General features: G+C 36.6%; 1 protein-coding gene across 1 annotated transcript; it reads left to right on the top strand.

Moving 5' to 3' along the window:
• Window positions 1-22,009: 22,009 nt before the first annotated feature.
• LOC131998142 (uncharacterized) lies at window positions 22,010-22,740 on the top strand. Its single transcript, XM_059370468.1, has 2 exons — window positions 22,010-22,439; window positions 22,516-22,740. Exons 1-2 carry the CDS (start codon window positions 22,079-22,081, stop codon window positions 22,734-22,736), a joined length of 582 nt encoding a protein of 193 aa, XP_059226451.1. The 5' UTR covers window positions 22,010-22,078; the 3' UTR covers window positions 22,737-22,740.

The raw sequence follows: 22,740 nt of genomic DNA, 5'->3' as shown, positions 1-22,740 counted from the left end.
ATGCTATTCTTTGAATAGAAAGCATTGAATATTATCTAGGGGTGGAATATGTTCGAAAAATCACAAAAATTTTTTTATAGAAGCCTTTGTCAAAATTTGTTTTTCTATACAAAATTTTGTCAAAATTTTCTTTTCATAGAAAATTTTGTTTCAATTTCATTTTTATAGAAAATTTTGTTTCAATTTTATTTTTATAGAAAATTTTGTTAAAATTTTTTTGGTTATAGAAAATTTTGTCAATAGTGTCAAGCGTTTATTCCTATATATGAATTTCGTCAATCTTTCATTCCTTAAGTTAAAACTTAATTTCTGTGGAAAATTTTTCTCAAATCTTGATATGGCAAGGAAAACATCACACCATTATTTTGTAAAATGTCCAATTCATTTGAATGTGTCTCTCCATAATGGTCGTACTATGACAAAGTGAAAGACATGCTGTCTATGGTGGCCAATAAAATATTTCCTACTTAAAGTCGCCCAGCTAACCAAAAACAAAGCATTTAACCAACAGTTAGCCAGTTAGTCAGCCAACTAACCATCGAAGCAACCAGCCAACCAACAAGTTGCCAATATGTCCAAAAATAACATCCAACAAATTAATGATTTCATCAATGCCATATATTAACCCACAACATTTTGGTTGTTGTCGCTTGTCGGTTGGCAGTTGGCTTGTTGTTTTTTTTTCTTTCGTGCTATTGAGGTGCCCCAAGTCAGAGCCCCTTAAAACCAAGCCACGGCAGCAAGCAAAAACAATCTCAAATTACAGTTTGGCCTAATGACTTTACATTCATTTTGCAGCAAGAGATCAACTGCCACAGCAGCCAAAAAATATTGTTGAACATTTGGACACTGGAGTCTGTCTCTCTCTCTCTCTCTCTCGAAGTGCCACTACTGTAACAAATACTTTCGGTACTACACCCCTCTTACATTACCAGAAGTGGAGTGGGGAGGAAGAGGGAGAGGAGGGCTTTAAGGGGTTTAAATGTTTATTATTAAGATTCGTCTAAGTACAATGCAACATGACACCTCAACATGACAACAAAATGTGCTCCCGTATAATGTGTATCAATGCGCATGCGCAGCGCATATGCGATTGCATTTAGTTATAGCGAATGTGTGAGTTTGCAGTCTATAACATCGATAGGAGATCTTTTAGTGTTGGCGTTGTTAGTAGCTCGGCTGGTTGGTTGTTTGGCGAAAATATTGGCAAGGAAACAGAGTGTAACAGAAATTCAAATAAAAAAGCAAGTTGAAGTTGAAATCGATGTTGTTGCTGATGATGACGATGATGGTGATGATGCTGTTGTTGTGTGTTGTCAACAACAATATGCTGCAGTTACCCCTGTCGTTGTTACAGAAGTAGTTTAAAATGCAACCAAATACATGTTGCTGAGTTGTTATTGCTACTGTTGCATAGTGGCTTGGACGCAGTTCGGAAATTTTGTCAAAATTTTCTTTCACTGAAATATTTACAAAAAGTTTTATTTTTATAAAAAAATTAGTAACAATTTAATGCTCCAGAAAATTTAGTGAAAATTTAAATTTAATAATGAATTTTAAAATTTTTCTTTGATTCTCTTTCGAGACAAGCTCAATGATCGGAGATTTTCTTTGCAAATGGAAAAGGAAAGCCAGAGATCGCAACACACCAATCACTATGGTACGCGTTTCGTTTAGAAGACTTTTCAGCCATATTAGGTGTGATGGCTTCGAGGGCCGTGCGTTGGTATGTTGTATTTGAATCGTATTTATTGCAATTACCACATTAACCACGTTCGACAAACTTGTCTATTAGCTGTACTTTTCCCAATGCATGTGTTTTCGTATAATGACAGATTTTTTGTCTGCGACAATTACACAACTTCCATAGTACACATAATTGTGTGCATCTGTTGGAAGTTTTATTGATGGCTACGAAAGCTAGACAAAGGCAATGGCATTTTCAAGTGTTTTGGCTGTTAGGGAGAAGACCATTACATTTAACAATTTTTGTTAATTTATCTTTCCATTAAATTTAACAATTTTTGTTAATTTATCTTTCAAATCGAGCTCAATGATCGGAGATTTTCTTTGCAAATGGAAAGCCAGAGATCGCACCACACCAACCACTATGGCACGCGCTTCGTTTTTGGTTAGAAGACTTTCAACCATATTAGGTGTGATGGCTTCAAGGGCCTTGCGTTGGTATGCTGTAGTTGAATCGTATTAATTGCGAAAACGCCTCTATGATACAATTACCACATTAACCACGCTCGATAACCTTGTCTATTAGCTGTACTTTTCCCAATGCATGTGTTTTTTTGTGTAATGACAGATTTTTTGTGTCTGCGGCAATTACACTACTTCCGTGGTACACATGATTCTGTGCATCTGTTGGAAGTTGTATTGATGGCTTCGAAAACTAAACAAAAGCAACGGCTCTCGCTATTGCTCCGTGTGCCCAGGTTCGAATCCCGGCCGGGCTCTGCCGAAGTTTTTCATATTCAAGTGTTTTGCCTGTCATTGAAAGGATCATTAAATTTCCTAATTTTTGTTTTTTTCTCTTTCGAGACGAGCTCAATGATCGGAGATTTTCTTTGCAAATGGAAAATTTTGCCAATACTTAAATTCTAAACTTTTTTTATTTCCATGGGAAGTTAAAAATTTAAAAAAAAAATGTCATACAGGATAAGGTTAAGAAAAATTGTGAGTGATAAAATCACACCTATAGATGTAGAGATAAATAGTTGAAAAGATAGAAGAAGAGAGTGGGCATCAAACTTCTATCCGCGATAGCCACGCATGTGTGCATGTATTTGCATTTCATCGCGTCCCCTTTTGTTCACGTATCTGGTATCTCTAAATAGAGGTACGCCTATAAAGACACCCAGATTGAAAAAATGAAAAATTGAAAAGATAGAAGAAGAGAGTGGGAATCAAACTTCTATCCGCGATAGCCACGCATGTGTGCATGTATTTGCATTTCATCGCGTCCCCTCTTTTAACGTATCTGGTCTCTCTAAATTGAGGTACGCCTACAAAGACACCCAGATGGGAAAAGAAACTGGCCCCTCAATTTCCATATCTCTAAATTAGGATTTTTTGATAGATACTGTGCTTGGCAGCTTAAAATTCTCCATTATGGCAATTTGTGTGGACAAAACAAACACAATTTACACTTTATGTGAATTAGATTTGAAAATTCCTCCAATATTGAATTCAGATTTTCTTCGCAACTTGGATTCAAGTTAAGCGGAATACGGAGTAGTTGTATCTTATTGCAATGTATGAAAATTTTTACTCTTATACGTAGTGGGAAAAAGTTGGGGTGCTTGCTTTTGTTGTAAGGGGTTTTTTGGTTTAAATGATTTAACACCTTCGAGGCAAGATAAGTGCCATGATTGGGCATTTATTTGGGCAACCAAATAACCATACTGAAGTGTTCAGCCGGCAATGACTATTTTACAGCAGAAAAACATCTGGCCCAGACGCTAACAATTGTTCCGCTATTCGTTATTTCAAATCCTAGAGTCAAAAGAACTCAAAACTTATTGCAAGCCAAAAAAAATCTTATCTTTGTTTCTAATTTTTGGTTAAATTGGTAAAAAAAATGTAAGCGAAATTTTAAAGCTTTATCAAAAGATCGAAGCTTAGTCGAAAGTAAAACATTTTATCGAAATTTTATTTAAATTTTAAAAATAATCGAAATTTGGAAATTTTATCCAAAATAAAAATTTTGAAAATAATCGAAATTTGGAAATTTGATCGAAATAGAAACTTTGAAAATAATCGAAATTTGGAAATTTCATCGAAATAGAAATATTCTAGCGATATATGAATTTTATCGGCCTTTGAAAGTATTAACAAAATTTTAAAACTTCATACAAATTTTGATATTCTTTCGCAAGTTTGAGACTTTATCGAAATTTCGATACTAAATTTTAAGTTTTTTTAATATTAAAATTTATCGAAATTTGAACATTTGATCGAATTTTTATACAAAATATGGAAATGAGAGTTTTATCGAAATTTCAAAATTTGTAACAAATTTTTAACTTTTATCGATTTTTTTTTGGGCGAAATTGAAATCGCGATACGGATAGCCAGTCAAATGCTTCTAGCAACAACACACTTTTGCTGACTTTTTAAAGGTTTTTTGCTATGCCATTCTTTGAATAGAAAGCATTAAATTATGGTCTAAAGCCGGACAATAATCTGCAATGGAATCTAAATGAAATTTGCAATATATATCTAAATTTTGAGCATATATCAAAATTTGAAATTTTTATCGAAATTTGGAATTTTTTATCAACATTTGGATTATTTATCAACATTTGGATTTTTTATCGAAATTTGGAATTTTTATCGAAATTTGGAATTTTTATCGAAATTTGGATATTTTATCGAATTTTGGATTTTTATCGAAATTTGGAATTTTTATCGAAATTTGGAAATGTTATCGCAATGTGAAAAATACAAAATTTGCAAATTTTATCAAACTTTGGAAAGTTTTGTCGCAATTAAGAATTTTTTACCACATTTTGAATATTTGATTTAAAATTTTATCCAAATTTGGATTTTTTTCAAAATTTGGGAATTGTAATCGAACTTTGGATATAATACGCGAAATTTGGATATAAAGCGAAATTTAGAAGCCCTATCGATATTGAAACATTTAATCGAAGCTTGAACACTTACCCTTAAAAGCTTTGTCGAAATTTGGATAATAAAACGATATTTGTAAATTTTATCTACATTTGAAAATTTTATCGAAATTTGAGAAGTTTATCGAAATTTAAAAATTTTATCGAAATTTGAAAATTTTATCGAAATTTGAAATATAAAAATGAAATTCCATCAAATTCTGAATGTTTTGTCAAATTTGCAAAATCTTATCGAAATTTGAAAACTTCATCCAAATTTGATCGAAATTAGAAAATGTTATCGAAATTTAAACTTTGCAATTTTGTCCAAATTCGCATATTTTTTATAAAAATTTTAAAATTTTATCCACATTTGGACCCTAGTCGGAATTTGCAAATTATCTCGAAACATGGAATCTTCATCGAAAATTTCATCAAAATTAAACATTCTAAATATAATTTTTATATAATGACAATTTTATCGAAAAATAAAAATGTTGTTTAAACTTGAAATCTTATCGAAATTTTAAACCTATATCTAAATTTTAAACATTATAAAAATTTTATCAAAATTTTAAAATTTTATCGAAATTTGAACATTTCATTTAAATTTGATAGAAATTTTATCGAAACTTAAAATTTTAATCGAAATTTGAAAATAAAATCGAAACTTTAAATTTTAATCGAAATTTGAAAATTAATTTCCAAATATTGTCTTTTTTTGTTAAAACTAAAAAGGTATCTTTATCTGGAGTTTTTTTTTCAATTTTTTTTTGTCAATCTTGGGCAAGATTTGATCTCCCAATTTAATGCGGCGACACATTTCGCAGTTTGTTAAACTGCGCATGCCTAAGCGTTTAGTGTTAAATTGTTAATGTTTATGTTTATGCCGGGCAGCCGTTTTTGTGTGCCTGAATTTGGTATTGGGGGAATTTGCAATGTGTTGCACCTTATTTGTTGGGGGTATAATTTTTGGGAATTCTGTTGCCAAAAGTTGCTGCTGCACCAATGACAGCGTTAGCATCCAAATTCAAAGTGTAGTTCCATTTCATTTGAGTTTGGCTCGTTATGTTTTCTCGTCCACACACAATTTATTTGTTTATTTGGCCAACATGAGAGTTGTGAGTCGAGTGGCATTTTGGTGGTGTGCGGTGGCTATAGTGGTGGTGTCTCCTGGCCATTTGGCCATATCAATGAGAAATGGTAGTTAACACTTGGATTTCTTTATGCCTTGATGGTGGTAGCTGTTTATGGTGCTAGGACTCTACGTGTGTGATATGCTTTGATGCCTCAAAAGTGTTTCGCTTTTTGTTTTTTTTTTTGGAGTGGTGTGTGGTTTCAGATTCGCATTTGCTGCTTGAACAGAGTCAATATACAAATGCTTGTTAAGGCTGTCCGTTTTTCTCATCAACACCATTAGCTGGGGCAAGAGATGAGGAAGCAGTAGCAGCAGTCGTAGTAACAGTCATAGTGAGAGGCATAGCGCGTCAGCGTCATCATCAACACCATAGCCATCACCACCATCATTATCTGCAACATTATTGTGGGTTAAATTGCAGCAGCTTGGAGATGGCTGATTTGCCTTGTACAGGCTGATTGTGAGGACACTTAGAAAAATATTGGACTAATTGGTGTGCATTGCATTAAGCAAAAGGTAGGAAAAATTGAAAAGGTTATAGTAGTTCAATATACAACAAATAAACAGCAAAAAGGATAAATGCATTAAATTTGGTTAAGGAATTCCTGAACATAACTTGTTCAAGACGAGAACCGCCGCTAACTCATGCTCAGGAAGGAGAGTTGGAGGCTATTTAATAAGGCAAAGCACGTCGATGAGCTGGGATGTAGACCAAGGGGCAGACGTGTAGAATGAAGTAGACTATCTTTGACTTTTGTGGAGAATAGGAAGACACTGGAGAGGCATATAGTTTGCATAAAGTGCTCTCTTAAGATCCAAGCACGCCTAGATATTTGAGAATTGAAGATGGGACACAGGACACAGGAGCTACTTTTGCGAATGATCTCACTGGGGACATTGTCGATGAAAATAATATAGTGTTGGTCGTATTCGGTGTCGAAATTTGGAAATTTTGTCGCAATTTGGAAATTTTGTCAAAATTTAAAAATTTTGTCAAAATTTGAAAATATTAAAATATTTTGGAAATGTTATCGAAATTTGAAAATTTTATCGAAAACTTAGAATTTTATCAAAAATTGAAAATTTTGTCGAATTTTGGAAATTTGATCGAAATTTAGAAATTTGGAAATTAGATCAAAATTTGGAAATTTTATCGAAATTTGAAAATTTTGTTTGTGGTTTGCAAATTTTATCGAAATTTTAAAATTTTGTTGTTGGTTTGACCAGCTAAGACCAATGTGTTTTTATTTCTTGCTTCTATTTCAAAACAAAACAAAAAAAAAAAATTTTATCCAAATTTTAAAGTTTATCAAAGTGTGGAAATTTTATCGAACTTTGCCAGTTTTATCGAAATTTCGATTTTTATCGAAATTTTAAAATGTTTGTCGATGTGTGGAAATTAAATCTCATGGGGACATTGTCGATGGCCGTATTCGGTGTTTTGGAGTCCGAAAAGTTTACCGGGAGGCAGAGTCGGAATATTTATAAAAACTTGTAAATTTAATCGAAATTTGAAAATATCGAAATTTGCAAATTTTATCAAAATATGAAAATTTTATCGAAATTTTAAAATTTCATCGAAATTTTAAAACTTCGTCGAAATTTGAAAATTTTACCGAAATTTGAAAATATTATCGATATTTGAAAATTTTATCGAAATTTTAAAATATTATCGAATTTTGAAAATATCGAAATTTTAAAATTTTATCGAATTTTGAAAATATCGAAATGTGAAGTCTTGAAAAAAAATCTAAAATTTCGGCTATTTTATCATTTTATTTAAAATTTTTTTTCGAAATTTTTATCGAAATTAAACATTTCCTCGAAATGTTTATATATCCAAAATTTGGAAATTTTATGATGACCTCAACGGCGACATTGTTGACGTTGGGGGCAGGGCTGTGGAGATGACGATAGTCGGAGCTTAGCTCGGAGATATAGAAATATTTATCGAAATTTTGGATATTTTACGAAATTTGGAAATTTATCGAAATTTTTTTTATCGATCTTTGCAAATTTTATTCGAAATATGGAAATTATAGCAAAATATGGAACATTTATCCAAATGTGAAACTACTATGAAATTTTTGTTGAAATTTTTATATTTTCTCGAACTTCGGAAATTTTATCAATATTTGGAAATTTTATCTAAACTTGGAAAGTTTATCAAAATGTGAACATTCTATCTATCAAAATATGAAACTTTTATGGAATTTTTCTCGAACTTCGGAAATTTATCAAAATTTGGAAATTTTGTCTAAACTTGGAAAGTTAATCGTGTATGTCAACATTCTATCGAAGGTTGGAAATTTTACCGAAATTTGGAAATTTTATTCAAATTTTATCAAAATTGCAAAATTTGATAAAAATTCAAAAATTTTTGAAAATTTAATAACTAATAAATTTTTTTTAGAAATTTAAAGTTTTCATCGAAATTTAAACATCATGCTGAAATTTAAAATTGAAATTTGAAAATATCAAAATTTGCAGGTTTTATGATGATCTTATCGGGGGTATTGTCGATGAGAATAAGATAGTGTTGGCGGCAAGGCTGTGGAGACGGCCGGGGTTGGAGTATATGAGGCGAAGTGTTTACCCGGAGACGTACTTGGAAATTTTATCAGCAAATTGGGATATTATCGAAATTTTAAAATGTAATCAAAATTTGCAAATTTATCGAAATTAAAAAAATTCATCGTAAACCGGAAATTTATCAAAATTTAAATATTTACCAAAACTTGGACATTTTATCAAGACTTGGACATTTTATCAAGACTTGGACATTTTATCGAAATTTGGAAATTTTATCGAAATTTTGGAAATTTTATCAAAATTGGGATATTTTATCGAAATTTGAAAATTATATCGAAATTTGGAGATGTAATCAAAACTTGGAAATTATATCCAAATTAATAAAAATTATCGAAAATTGGAAATTTTATCGATACTTGGAAATATTATCGAAATTTTGGTAAATTTATAGAAACTTAGAAATTTTTTTTGATATATGGCAACTTTATCGAAATTTGAAATTTTTTATCGAAATTCGGAAAATTTATCGAAATTCGGAAAATTTAACAAAATTTGAAAAAAAAACGAACGGCGTGCCGCAGTGCGACACCTCTTTGGAGAGAAGTTTTATATGTTCACAAATGTTGCAAGCATTAGAAGGGGAAAACCACCGCTGAAATTTTTTTCTGATGATTTCGCCAGGATTCGAACCAAAGTGTTCTGCGTCATAGGCGGACATGCTACGGTGGCCTCAAATTTCTATCCGGCATTCTGAAAATTGAGCAAACTATTCATAACGCTCCTCTGGGCCGCATGGGCTTCTTTTCGAATATTTCCCAATGGACGATAGATATGGTATGCCGCAGGATTACCAACTCAAACTTGGGGGAAGGTATGATCAGAAGAAGGGTGACAATTAGAAAGTCTGAAGATAGAGTGTTCTTAACTTATGGATCTCAACAAGAATGGCAGAAATAAAGACGGAGTTGGTGCTTTTTATATGGAAATATAAGGTAGTGGAATTTAGATTTCCGTCTCTGGATGGGAGAATATCAGCTTGGGGTAATCTTCTAACTTATGTTGGCTAAAAGAGGTGTTGCGCCATGGCACTCCTTTCGAACTCGGCCATAAAGAAGAGTTTTTTATCATTGGGTATGAGAGAAGTACCATACCTGGAGATAAACGCAGGGCAGAGGTTAGCATGTCCGCCTATGACGCTGAGCGCCTGAGTTCGAATCCTGGAAAGAAATTCAGAAAATTTTTAGCGCTTGTTTTTGTTGTTGTTGTAGCAGTGTGTTGTACCCTGAGGCGGCAGCACTTGCCGATGAAAGAATTTATCGGCTCAATCCGGAACATACAACCGTCTGCCATGGGATTGCGGCGGTGTGAGGTATTATTGTACCAATTGATGGCTGGCACCATGTAAAACTTATCCACAAAGAGAGGTCGCATCGCGGCACACCGTTCAGACTCAGATATAAAAAGGAGGCCTTTCATTGTTCAGCTTAAACTTGAATCGGACAGAACTCACTGACATGTGAAAAGTTTGCCTCTGTTTCTTAATGGTATGTTCATGGGCGATGTTGCATTTTGCCATACCTGCTGTTCTTTCATGGAATATTCATGGGCGAAGTTGTAATTTGTCTCTGGATGATGTCATTCTGAACTTACCGAAAGAGGCGAAAAACCTGGGGCTTGTTCTTGTTTCGAAATTGTGCGGAAATGCAATAAAGAGGGAAAAAAGGCATAAGGCACAGTACACCTTCTATCGGCCACTGTCGGACGAGTGAGCAGTCTTTCCCTGAGAATAGGTTCACCACCCGTCAAAGAAAACTGAGGATTTATGTGGACGTCTCTGAAGGTTTTGATTTTGAGGATCTTGGGTAGAGAATCTCATGCATGTCATGAGCCGGAAGTGTATTCAACGCTGCAAAGGCGCTGTTAAGATTGTGTCAATATATGGATCCGGATTGCCAGGACTCTATGGAAGGTTTGAAGTTTTTGATTTTGAAGATCTTGGGTAGGTAATCCCAGAATGCATTCCAGGTTCATGCATGTCGTGCGCCTGCAGTGTATTCAGCGCTGCGGAGGTGCTGTTAAGATTGGGTCAATATATGGATCCCGGATTGCCAGGACTCTATGCAGTGCCGTTGACAAGAAAAGGACTTTTTGCTTACGACGAAAGGTCGCTGAGTACTGTTACTGTAGTCCTAACCGGGCATTGCTTATGTGTGGCGGTACCCATGGGATTCCAGCTGAATGACGCGATCGGGAACAGGCTCTCCATCTTGGGCAGGCAGTTCTTCTTTGACTTAAGTTTTCTTCGGAAATATTATTTTTTGAGGCAATCTAAAATTTTTTCATGATTTGTTCTTCATTTTCTCTTCAACCTTTTTTCTTAGTGTCTTTTGTTTGTATTTCTACTGGTCGTTTGTTTTAAGGTATGCAATTTATGAAGTTTCGTTTTGGTAATTGAATTCGGTGGTTTGTTAGTGTAAATTGTTCAAAGCTTCATTTGGCATAGCATAGCAGCGCGATCCGAATGGATGATGTTTGGTTAGCATTCATGGATATCTGGATATCTTGGTGAATATATCTGGCTAGTAAAGTAAAGGTAGTTAGGTAGGAAGGTAGAGTGGTAGTTAGCAAATCCCCATTCATGTTGCCTACGTTTTGTAGCACATTCAGAGGGTGCGAGGGCGAGAGGGGTTACACTAAATTGTCCATTGGATTGCTGTACGTTGTACATTGTTTGTGCACAGCTTTGGCAATGTTATTGCTTTGTTTGTTCATTTATTTTTGGGGCTGTTTAAGGCTTTCAAGCACGAAATTTCCTATCTTTTTCAATTGCATTTTGTAGAAAACGCTGCTGCTGGTTAGGCTGTTATGACCATTTGCCCATGGACCCCGTGCCTGTGGGGCTGTTCACACTGTTTGGGAGTGCGATTTCCATGGGGTGTTAATTAATTAACGTATATGTGTAAATTGAAATTTTAACAATATTGAATTTATTGCACGCGTTAAAACGTTTTGTTGATTTTCAATTAAAACTCAATTCAAACTTTGGGTGGCTGTGCTGGCTGACTGTTGGAGTTGTAGCTGGAGCTGACTTTGACTGGAACGCTGTTTGCCATTGGCAACTAGGCGCAAAATAACCATGCACAAGAAAAAAAAATAAGACAACATGGCCATATGACTTGATGAACGACAGTTTCACATTACCAAATATTTCCTCGCTCAAAAAAAAAAGAAGTTTATAGGCTCCCAGTTGATACCCATCGGAGCGTAGGGGCGTAGGGATGAAAGGGAATAGGACTTGAAACATTTAAGAAATATTACATATGTATTGGGTTGCCCAAAAAGTAATTGCGGATTTTTCATATAGTCGGCGTTGACAAATTATTTCACAGCTTGTGACTCTGTAATTGCATTCCTTCTTCTGTCAGTTATCAGCTGTTACTTTTAGCTTGCTTTAGAAAAAAAGTGTAAAAAAAGTATATTTGATTAAAGTTCATTCTAAGTTCTATTAAAAATGCATCTACTTTCTTTTAAAAAATCCGCAATTACTTTTTGGGCAACCCAATACATACACCATAGGATGGGGGTACTTTTCAAAATTTGAGCCAAATCAGGCAAGAACTGCACCCTCTAGGGGGTCAAGAAGTGAAATCCGGAGATCGGTTTATATGGGAGCTATATCAGGCTTTAGACCGTTTCAGGCTATACCTGAGACATTTGTTGAATGTAGTGAAAATTTCTCCTAAATTGGATAACAATTTCGCCCTATAGCGACTCAAGAAGTAAAATCGGGAGATCATTTTATATGGGAGCTATATTTGGCTTTAGACCGATGCAGGCCATACTTGACATGTAGGCCGGAGGTCTTAAAATAAGTCATTGTGTTAGATTTCAGTCAAATCGAATAAGAGTTGCGTTGTTTAGAGGCTCAAGAAGTAAAATCGGGAGATCGGTTTATATGGGAGCTATATTAGGTTATGAGCCGATTCAGACCATACTTGGCACGTAAGTTAATGGTTATAGAAAGAGTCATTGTGCAAGATTTCAGCCAAATCGAATAAGAGTTGCGATCTCTGGAGGGTCAAAAATTTCAATCGGAAGATCGTTTTATATGGAAGCTATATCAAAACATGGACCGATATGGTCCATTTCCAATACCAATCAACCTACACTAATAGGAAGTATTTCTGCAAAGTTTCAAGCGCCTAGCTTTACTTCTCGAAAGTTAACGTGCATATGACAAACAGACGGACGGACATGGCTAGATCGACCTAATATGTCATGGCGATATGCAGCGTTTTACAATAAGGACTTGAGAACTTTGAATTAAATTTGTTAACGCACTTTTGCACTAATCATCGAACTACACTGGCAGTTTCTTCAGTAAACTCAACATTTTCATCATGGTAAAGTAAACGAAAATTTACTACCAAAATTCGTAGTCGGCGACCGCTACTTTAGGATCGTTAATCTACTTCAGTGACGAAGCACAGTTTTAGCTTATTGGGTTCAACAATAAGCAAAATATTCATTATTGGTCTGGTAAAAATCCACATGTGCTTCACGACACTTTATCAACACTTCATCCACAAAAAATAACAGTTGGATAAGGTTTGCAAGCCGGCGGCGTCATTGGGGGATACTTCTTCGTCGACGATGCCAATTGTCAGGTTACCTTGCACCTTGCGCACTGATTATTTTTGGCCTGAAGTGGAAGATATGGACCTGGATGACAAACTGTTGGATAGAACAGAAGAAAACTAGTAGAAAATATCCCGCGTAAGAACTGGTGGAGATATCTCTTTGAAATTTGGAACGGTTTGAGTTGAGATGTTAGCTCGCGTGTAAGATTTCAAGGCCCTATTTTGTTCGGGTACTTTCGGCCAGACCCCTAAAGTTTGTCATTTCTGTATTTCGAAAAGTTGTTGCGGCTACCTATCACTGCTTGTGGTCCGACCACCAATTTTTTTTTGCTGGATAGTGCTAAGGAACCCCTATAAAAAAATCCGCTTGAGGTCCACCATAGCTCGTCTTGTTTCGGGGATATTCCTCTTTTAATTTTGGTAATTTTGACCAAGACTTGCTTTTTGTTTTGTAAGGCATTTGTGTTTTGAGTTTCATTTCGATGCATGATTTGGATAGCTGACAAAATTTACAATGTATTCGCTACATTCACTTAAAAGTTATACAGTTCGAAAGCCAAAAAATGTGAAAAAATTTATTTTTTCCATTTTAGGTCATAAAGTGTTTATTTGCTTGTGAAGAGGACATATTGTAGATGCGTTTTAAGTGAAATTTGAACAAGATATGTCAACTTAAACGGGTGCTACTTTACTTTACTTTAATTGGCTGTGACAGAATATTTGTTCCACTAGCCGAACGTAGAATAGCGTTCCAAGCGCCTCGATCTTCTACGCTCATTCAAAAATCTCTGACCTCAAGTTTCGAGGTGTCCCCCACCACTTGATCTTTCCAGTTGGCTTTTGGTGTTCCCGGTTTGCGTGTACCACTGTGTTTGCCTTCAAAAGAGTTCTTTGCTGGAGCTTCTTCATCGACCTAGCCAACGCAGCCGTATTGTCGTCATACATTTCATACAGCTCGTGGTTCATATGTCGCCTATATTCTTCATTAACGCAAACTGGTCCATATATTTTACGAAGAATCTTTCTCTCAAATACTCCAAGTACTGCCTCATCTGCTTTCAGAAGTACCCATGCCTCAGAACCATATAACAACACGGGTAGTATCAGTGTCTTGTATAGAGTAATCTTCGTCTGTCGAGAGGTGGCCTTGTTTCTAACCGGCTTACTTAGTTCAAAGTAGCATCTGTTTGCCAATATTATTCTTCGCTTAATCTCAAAACTGGTGTCATTCGTTCCGGTTACGGCGGTGCCGAGGTTGATAACGTTACAGACCATCTCAAAGTTCTGGTTCCCAACTTTCTCCATTTTCTGTATCTGATCGGTTGTGCAAGGCTTTGTGGGAGTTGAAACCATCCATTTCGTCTTATCTCCATTTACTGCCAGACCCATTTTGCTGACTCTCTTTCGATTCTTTCACAGGCTGCAATTAATACTTCCGGTGATCGACCTATGATATCGATGTCGTCGGCATAGGCGAGTAGCATGTGTTCTCTTGTGATTAGTGTGCCATATCCATTCACATCTGCATCTCGTATAATCTTCTCCAACAGGTTATTTAAGAGATCACACGACAGGCTGTCTCCTTGTCTGAAACCTCGTTTGGTATTAAATGGTTCGGAGAGATTCTTTCCTATTTTTACTGAGGAATGCGTATCAGCAGGTGTCATCCTGCAGAGTCTTATTAATTTTGCAGGGATACCAAACTCATATAAGGCTTGAAATACCTTTGAACGTAAAGGAGTATCGAAGGCAGCTTTGTAGTCAACAAAGATATGGTAGGTGTTGATTTGTCCTTCTCGGGACTTTTTCAGGATTTGGCGCAGTGTGAATATCTGGTCCAGGGTGGATTTATCAGGTCTAAAGCTGCATTGATAGGGCCCAATTAACTCATGACTTAAGGTTTTAATTTTTCACACAGTACGCTCGAGAGTATCTTGTATGCGATGGGTAGGAGACTTATTCCTCTGTAGTTGGCACATTCCGGAGTCGATTTGTCTATGTCAGTCCATCTGTCTGACGAAAGAACGGTAACTTTCGAAGGAGTTAAGGATAGAAATTTTGCACAAATACTTCCTATTAGTGTAGGTCGGTTGGGATTGTAAATGGATTATATCGGTCATTGTTTTGATATAGTTGCCGTATAAACCAATCTCGGATCTTGAGTTCTTAGGCCTCTAGAGGGCGCAATTCTTATCCAATTTGGCTGAAATTTTGCTCAAGGTGTTTTTTTGTGCATCATAGTTGTACAGTTCAGTATGTTTGGTTGAGGATAGGCCAACAAATAACAGACATGTGTGCATAGTATATATACCCAGAGATAGGGAATTTCTATGATAAAACCTTAGATCATAAAATGAGCACATGTTGGAACACTTATGTAGAAGTAAGCATTTGTATTGTTTATCATTAAGTGTATCGTTTATCAGTAAGTGATTTTCTAATCATTAAGAGTACATGTGTTTCAACTAAGGCAGGTAGCTAGTTCACTATGTAAATATCCTGTGGATGGAAATAGGATCAATGTGTGTTGTATTTGTTGTCCTTAGATATTTAAGATTGTACAGTTTACAGAAGTTTAAGTATGTATTAGGTGTTAAGATAGTTTTTGTAAGAAATAAAGAGCAGTTCTGTTCAAGACACCAATCAACACGGTCGTTTCTCTAATTTCTCGGCTAAACAATAGTTTCACATTCCGTCTTGTCTCCTTTCTTTTGTACGGGACATAGTATGCTGAGGTTCCTATCATCGGGTATGCGTTCTTCTAGCCTGATTGCGCAGATAAGCAGATGAATACGCTTTATCAGCGTGTCGCCTCCGGTCTTAAATAGTTCAGCGGGTAACCCGTCGGCTCCTGGTGCCTTGTTGTTCTTTAATCAGGTGACTGCTACTTGGACCTCATTCTGACTAGGAGGTAAACATTCTATACCATCACCATTGATTGGATCTGCGGTATCCTCTTCTCCGCCAACATCGGACTCTAGCAGTTGGGTAAATTGTTCTTTCCATATCCTCAGCATGCTATCTGTGTCAGTTACCAGATTTCCTTCTTTGTCTCTGCAGGAGGATGTGCCTGCACCAAAGCCATCGGTTTTATGTTTAATTCTTTGGTAGACTTTCCGAACTTCATTTTGACTCCTGTACATCTCAATTCGCTCACACTCACGTCTTTGCATTTCCTTTTTCTTTCTGCGGAATAGATAGTTTCTCCTCTGTCCTTTTTTCCCGACACCTCTCCTTCACCTGGCGCGTTGCTACTGATTGCAGAGTTGCTCTATATGCCGCATTCTTGGCTTCAGTAGCATCTCAACAATCTTGGTCGTACCATGGGAGGAGACTTCCTGTACCCAAGTACGGATTTCGCGGCATTTTCCATGGAGTGGGCCATAGTTTGCCACTGCGCCATTATATCATCGGAACAAAGAGTGCTTTCATCAAGCAGTTGGGTCAGTCGAGTGGAGTATGCCGCTGCCATTTGTGGTGTTTGCAGCTTTTCAAACTGGTGCGAACCTTTGCTGAAACAAGGTAATGATCCGAATCTATATTCGCTTCACGCATCGTTCGTACATCTACCACGCTGGATGAATGCCTTCCATCTATCACAACGTGATCAATTTGATTTCTCATGTTTTGATCGGGTGAAAGCCATGTGGCTTTGTGAATATTTTTATGTTGAAATCTGGTGCTGCTAACTACCATGTTTTTTTCGGGGCGAAATCTATCAGCCTCAGCCCATTACTGGACGTTATATCGTGGAGGCTAAACTTTCCGACTGTTGGATGAAAAATGTCTTCCTTCCCCATCTTCGCAATAAAATCTCCCAAAACGATTTTAATATAATGAGCGGGGCAGTGGTGGAGGCTAAACTTTCCGACTGTTGAATCAAAAATGTCTTTCTTCCCTATCTTGGCATTAAAATCTCCCAGAACGATTTTAATATCATGGGCAGGGCAGCGGTCATATTGTCTCTCTAGGCGCTCGTAGAAAACATCCTTGGTCTGCTCGTCCTTGTCTTCTGTCGGGGCATGGGCACAGATAAGGCTGATGTTGAAGAATTTGTCTTTTATGCGGATTGTGGATAGCCTCTCATCCACCGGAGTAAAGCTGGAGACAATGTGTTTCAGTCTCAGACTAACCAGAAATCTACAGCCAAATTCATGCCCCGTGTTATGGCCGCTATAGTATAGTTCGTCACCGTTTGGTGTTGTAGTGACGCCATTCCCAGTCCACCGCACTTCCTGTAAGGCGGTAATACCTGCCTTGTACTTCTCTATCTGCCAGGCGTATACTGCATCTTCTCTATAAAGAGTGCTGACATTCCAGGTGCAAGTCCGCAAATCATTGTCCTTTTTTCGTTTGCATGGGTCATCAATGTTGGGGGGGGGGGGGTCCGTTTTTACTATTCCTTGGTTTCTCATAGTAGTTCTCATAGTTTTCCGGGGGCGGGTTACTGGCCCAGCGCCCCAACCGCATGGGTTTTGTGGCATTACACATGTATCCCTTGTTGTGGTGAGCCGCCTGCTTCAAGATCCGACGCTCGCCTCCAGCCGACCCCTAACCTGGCAACAGACGCTGATGTTGGCCATTGGTTTTTAAAGGCACCAATAACTCGCCTTGTCATCTCGAGTATCATTGGCACTCAGTATTTAATTAAGAGCCATTGCAACCTGACTCCTGACTGAGACTCTACTTTCAAAAATGCGACTTTCCTCTCGAAAACACAGCAGACGTTACAATCGATTTATTGAAGAAAAAATTTGATGAGCGTGTTATCTCAAGAAATGGTTTGGCGGCCTTGTTCGTGCGATTTGATGTCTCTACACGGTTTTCTTTAGGGCTACGTCAAGTAACATTCTATGTCAACAAACCGGCGACGTTGGACGAGTGCAGAGCCAACATTATAGAGACCGTTTCGGCTAAAATGTGTGGCCGAGTCATCGAAAATCGCGGTGGCCATGTGAACGAAGTCAAGTTCCATTCATAAATGTTTTCATTGTACTTTGAGGATAATACAGTTTTTGAGATATCTCAAATGGTTTGATTTTATTTTAAAAAAGTTGTCAAGTCCTTATTGGCAAGCCCCAAACTTTATGGAGTCATAGACTAATATGCCAATGTCTGGCAAACAGAATGACGAAGTTAGCATACCCCCATCCTATGGTGGAGGGTATACAAGTATATAATACACATACATTCATTATTGCCATAAAAGTATAGGAATCTGCGAGCTAAGAGAGCCGGGTGTTGATAAAGGTAGTACCCATTCGCCTAGTTGTCTTTCCTATATGCCCAACTTATGCACATTTCATTTTAAATCCTCCCTTGTCCCACGCCTCTGCCTTTGCAACGACTGACTTACGTTTTAGTTAAAACATTTTGCTAATCACTCAGTCAATCAATCAATTTTACTGATAAAATTCCTCTTAAAAATAATTCGTAAATATGTCTACATTCGTGCTCAATGTTGTTTTGTGTTGATAAATTGAAAAGATAACCGAAAGTGCGATGAGATGAGTACACACCGGTTGGTTGAGTACCCGGTATCCATCAACATGTGTGTGTGTGTGTGCGCAGTTAATTGATTCTAGAATTATTATGTGCACACTTAATTAAACAAAGTGGTGTTAAAATAAGAAAAACATGCTGTTTTTCTAGGTCTTATCGACTGCTTGGAAACCACGACTACCTAGCCTTACCTTCTATGCTAGAGAGTCTGTCAAAGATACTCTGCTAGGTGTAGTAGAACCAGTTATCGCTCATGTTTATGACTATCATTTGCTCATCTTTCACACTTTTCATTTGGAATTGAGGAAGCTTGCTATGAAATAAAGCCTCATCGGCTAACCACATTCCAGTTTAAAATGAGCTTTAATTTCTGGTGCTCCATTTGCTTGGTCATAAAGTGGGATTGGATGGGGGAAATTAGAGTAATCAAATTTTATAGTAAATTGGCGAAATAATTAAGCTATAATATTGTGATTAAATCTTAAATTGAGATGAGGAGAAAAGGTCATTGCTCTCCGTTAGATCAAAAGAGGAGTGAGAACCAGTTAATAAGGTAACATGGTTGTACGGCAGTCTGTGCAGTGTTCTAGTAAGTGGAAAATATCGGTATCGTAGGGACCACGAGCTGTTTGATCCATACACCGACATTGATATACAACACCAACATTGTCTAGATCAGGTCGTGAGAATGAAAGAAGAAGCTTGAATTAAATAAAAACTTGAATCCACTCTTTTTGATGGCAGAACAAATCTTGGTATGAAAGGTAGTGGGGAAAACAAGTAAAAGTTCGTGCTAAGTTCGGTCGGGCCGAATCTTATATCGAATGCATTTGTCAAGTTCTTCATGCACAATTTCAGCCAAATCCGATAACAATTGGACCCTCTTGCGGCTCAAGAAGTCAAGATCCGAGATCGGTTTATATGGAAGCTATATCCGGTTATGAACCGATTTAAATAATACTTACGCAGTTGTTTTAAATCAAAACAAACCATTTCACGCAAAATTCGGTCAAATCGGGGTAAGAATTGCGCCCTCTAGCGGCTCAAGAATTCAAGATCCGAAATCGGTTTATATGAGAGCTATATCAGGTTATGAATCGATTTAGACCATACTTGGAACAGTTGTTGGAAGTTATAACAAAACACTTTAGGTAAAATTTTAGCCAAATCGGATAATAATTATGCCCTCTAGCCGCTCAAGAAAACAAGATCCGTGATCGTTTTATATAGGGAGCTATATCCGGTTATGAATCGATTTAAACCATACTTGATGCAGTTGTTGGAAATCAAAACAAACCATTTCACGAAAAATTTCAGCCAAATCAGGTAATAATTGCGCCCTCTAGCGGCTTATAGAAGTCATTATCCTAGATTGGTATATGGGAGCTATACCAAGTTATGAAGCGATTGTAATCATATTTGGTTTGGCTGTTGGAGACCAAAGTGGAATTCATTGTGCAAAATTTCAGCCAAGTCGGATAATAATTGCGCCCTTTAGAGGATCAAGAAGTATAATCGGGAGATCGGTTTATATGAGGGCTATGTCAGGTTATGAATCGATTTATACCACACTTGGAACAGTTGTTGGAAGTTATAACAAAACACTTCATGTAAAATTTTAGCGCAATCGGATAATAATTGCGCCCTCTAGCGGCTCAAGAAGTCAAGATCCGATATCGGTTTATATGGGAGCTATATCCGGTTATGATCCGATTTAGTTGTTGGAAATCAACACAAACCATTTCACGCAAAATTTCAGACAAATCAGGTAATAATTGCGCCCTCTAGCGGCTTATAGAAGCCATAATCCTAGATTGGTTAATATGGGAGCTATACCAAGTTATGAACCGATTGGAATCATATTTGGTTTGGCTGTTGGTGACCAAAGTGGAATTTATTGTGCAAAATTTCAGCCAGCTCGGATAATAATTGCGCCCTCTAGAGGTTCAAGAAGAAATAATCGGTAATCGACTTATATGAGAGCTATATCAGGTTATGAATCGATTTGGACCATACTTGGAACAGTTGTTGAAAGCTTAAACAAAACACTTGCAAAATTTTAGACAAATTTGGTAAGACTTGCGCCCTCTATCGGCTCAAGAAGTCAATATTCGAAATCGGTTAATATGGAAGTTATATCCGGCTATGAACCATACTTGATATAGTCGTTAGAAATCAAAACAACCCGTTTTACGTAAAAATCAGCCAAATCCGTTAAGAATGGCGCCCTCTAGCGGCTCAAAAAGTCAAGATCCGAAATCCGTTTATATGGGAGCTATATCACGTTATGAATCGATTTAGACCATACTTGGAACAGTTGTTGGAAGTTAAAACAAAACATTTCATGCAAAATTTCTGACAAATAGGGTAAGAATTGCGCCATCTAGCGGCTCAAAGAGTCAAGATCCCAAATCGGTTTATATGTATCGGGTTATGAACTGATTTAAACCATACTCGGCACATTTGTTGGAAATTATAAAAAAACACTTACTGCAAAATTTCAGCCAAATCGGATGAGCCCTCTAGATGCTCAAGAAGTCTAGATCCAGGATCGGTTTATATGACAGCAAATTGAATTTGTGTTTGTTTGTCGGTTTGTCCCGTATAGATTCAAAAACGTCAGAACCGGTTAAATTGAAATTTTCACAGATTGCGTAGGTTGGTCTGGAAAGAAACATAGGCTATATATTTTTTTGATATCGGAAGGGGGGCGCACCCTCTCCTTACCACAAAAGTACTACCCAAAAATAAAAGTGTACAGATCGGGACAATATGGGCCTCCAATGAAAGGTATTGAAACCTCGAAATTCCCCAAAATAGACATATGGTACGTTCATGTCAATATGGGCTTCAAATGAAAGGTATTCGGGAGTGGATTACGAATCTGGCATACAAAATCAGTTCGAAGTACCTCCCAAAAATACCTTAAATGGGCATATGACCCATATATGGGACTCGGTTTTTTAGTTTGTTCTGTAGAATCAAACGCGGCTAAACCGATTTTCTTAAAATTTTCAATTTTTAGATATCGGATGGGGGCGGCCCACATTGGTTCAAGAGTGGCCGAAATTCATTTTTTTCATGTTCGCCGATTTGGATAATTTTTTGGTATTTTGTTGTCAGATAGTTGAATATTATGATTCCGTAATATTAGGCTGATATATTTAGTATTTCTTTGGACAGACACGCTCCAAGTTCATATATGTTCGCTTGTTTAAAATGGCATGCAAATTTACTGTATATTCAATCTTTTGGTACAATCACAGTAAACTTATCATTTGACTTTGTTGTATATTTTCGTAAATGGCAATTGTCATAGATGAGATTTGCATTAAAAAAAGTTGGAAAAAGTGCCACATAAAAAATTTCGTAGAACAAAATATAAACAACATCAAAATTTCAATGTTCATCAACTTCAGTGGACTGCATGTTTTTAGCGCTGTGGAGCGCTGTTTAACGAAAGACGTCAAATTACAGCTTGAAGTCTCAGCTAAAAGCTAAAAAAAAATTCAGCTGCTCATACCTGCTCCTTTCCAAAAGAAACAGTAAAAACTATAAACTATATATAAATGGAGTGCATTCTGCACATTTCTTACCGTCTAAGTTTCAAAAAATGGAGAACAGATAGTTACACAAAAATTGAAATGGCGGCAAATAAAGCTGAAATTGGGAAGAGATTAAAGTTGACACTGGGCATAAATGTGGACGCGGTGAAGCAAGGTATGGGCACAACAAACGATGGCAATACGGCAAGAAGGTTTTTCGAAAATCCAGCCAAAACTGCAGACGTAATTGGAATAAAAGAAGAGTTAATACATAGATTTAAAATTATTTTGGCCGCAATAAATTGTAATGCAGCAGTCGACACTAGCAAATTTCATATATATTGCATGGATACTGCCAAGTTGTTTGTTGATCTCTATGGCTGGTACTACATGCCTGTAACTGTGCATAAGATTCTGGTGCATGGTAGCAAAATTATAGCAGAAGCTATTCTGCCAATAGGTATGTCTCTATTTAAAGGCCCTTATTCAATGATTTAATTTTCATTTTTTACATTTTAATTGATTGTTTGTATCAGGTATGCTGTCCGAAGAAGCTCAGGAAGCGAGGAATAAAGATTATAGAGCCTATAGATTACATCATTCGCGAAGAATTGGACGTGTAGCCACTAATGAAGATGTAATGCATAACCTTTTATTGTCTTCAGACCCATTTATAAATAGATTTCGCTCAAAGCTGCAAATCAAAAAATTGGAGTACGATAATGATGTTAAAAAATTATTAAAAGACTATGCTTAATTTA

This window comes from Stomoxys calcitrans, chromosome 5, assembly GCF_963082655.1.
Source record: "Stomoxys calcitrans chromosome 5, idStoCalc2.1, whole genome shotgun sequence".
NCBI lineage: Eukaryota > Metazoa > Arthropoda > Insecta > Diptera > Muscidae > Stomoxys > Stomoxys calcitrans.
Note: the sequence above shows the minus strand (reverse complement) of the source record. Positions and strands in the feature narration are given on the sequence as shown.

Bases quoted from the DNA above. Each gene is read 5' to 3' on its own strand.
- LOC131998142 (XM_059370468.1), top strand. From the start codon at position 22,079: ATGGCGGCAAATAAAGCTGAAATTGGGAAGAGATTAAAGTTGACACTG. The intron at 22,440-22,515 runs GTATGTCTCTAT...TGTTTGTATCAG, and splicing joins AGAAGCTATTCTGCCAATAG to GTATGCTGTCCGAAGAAGCT.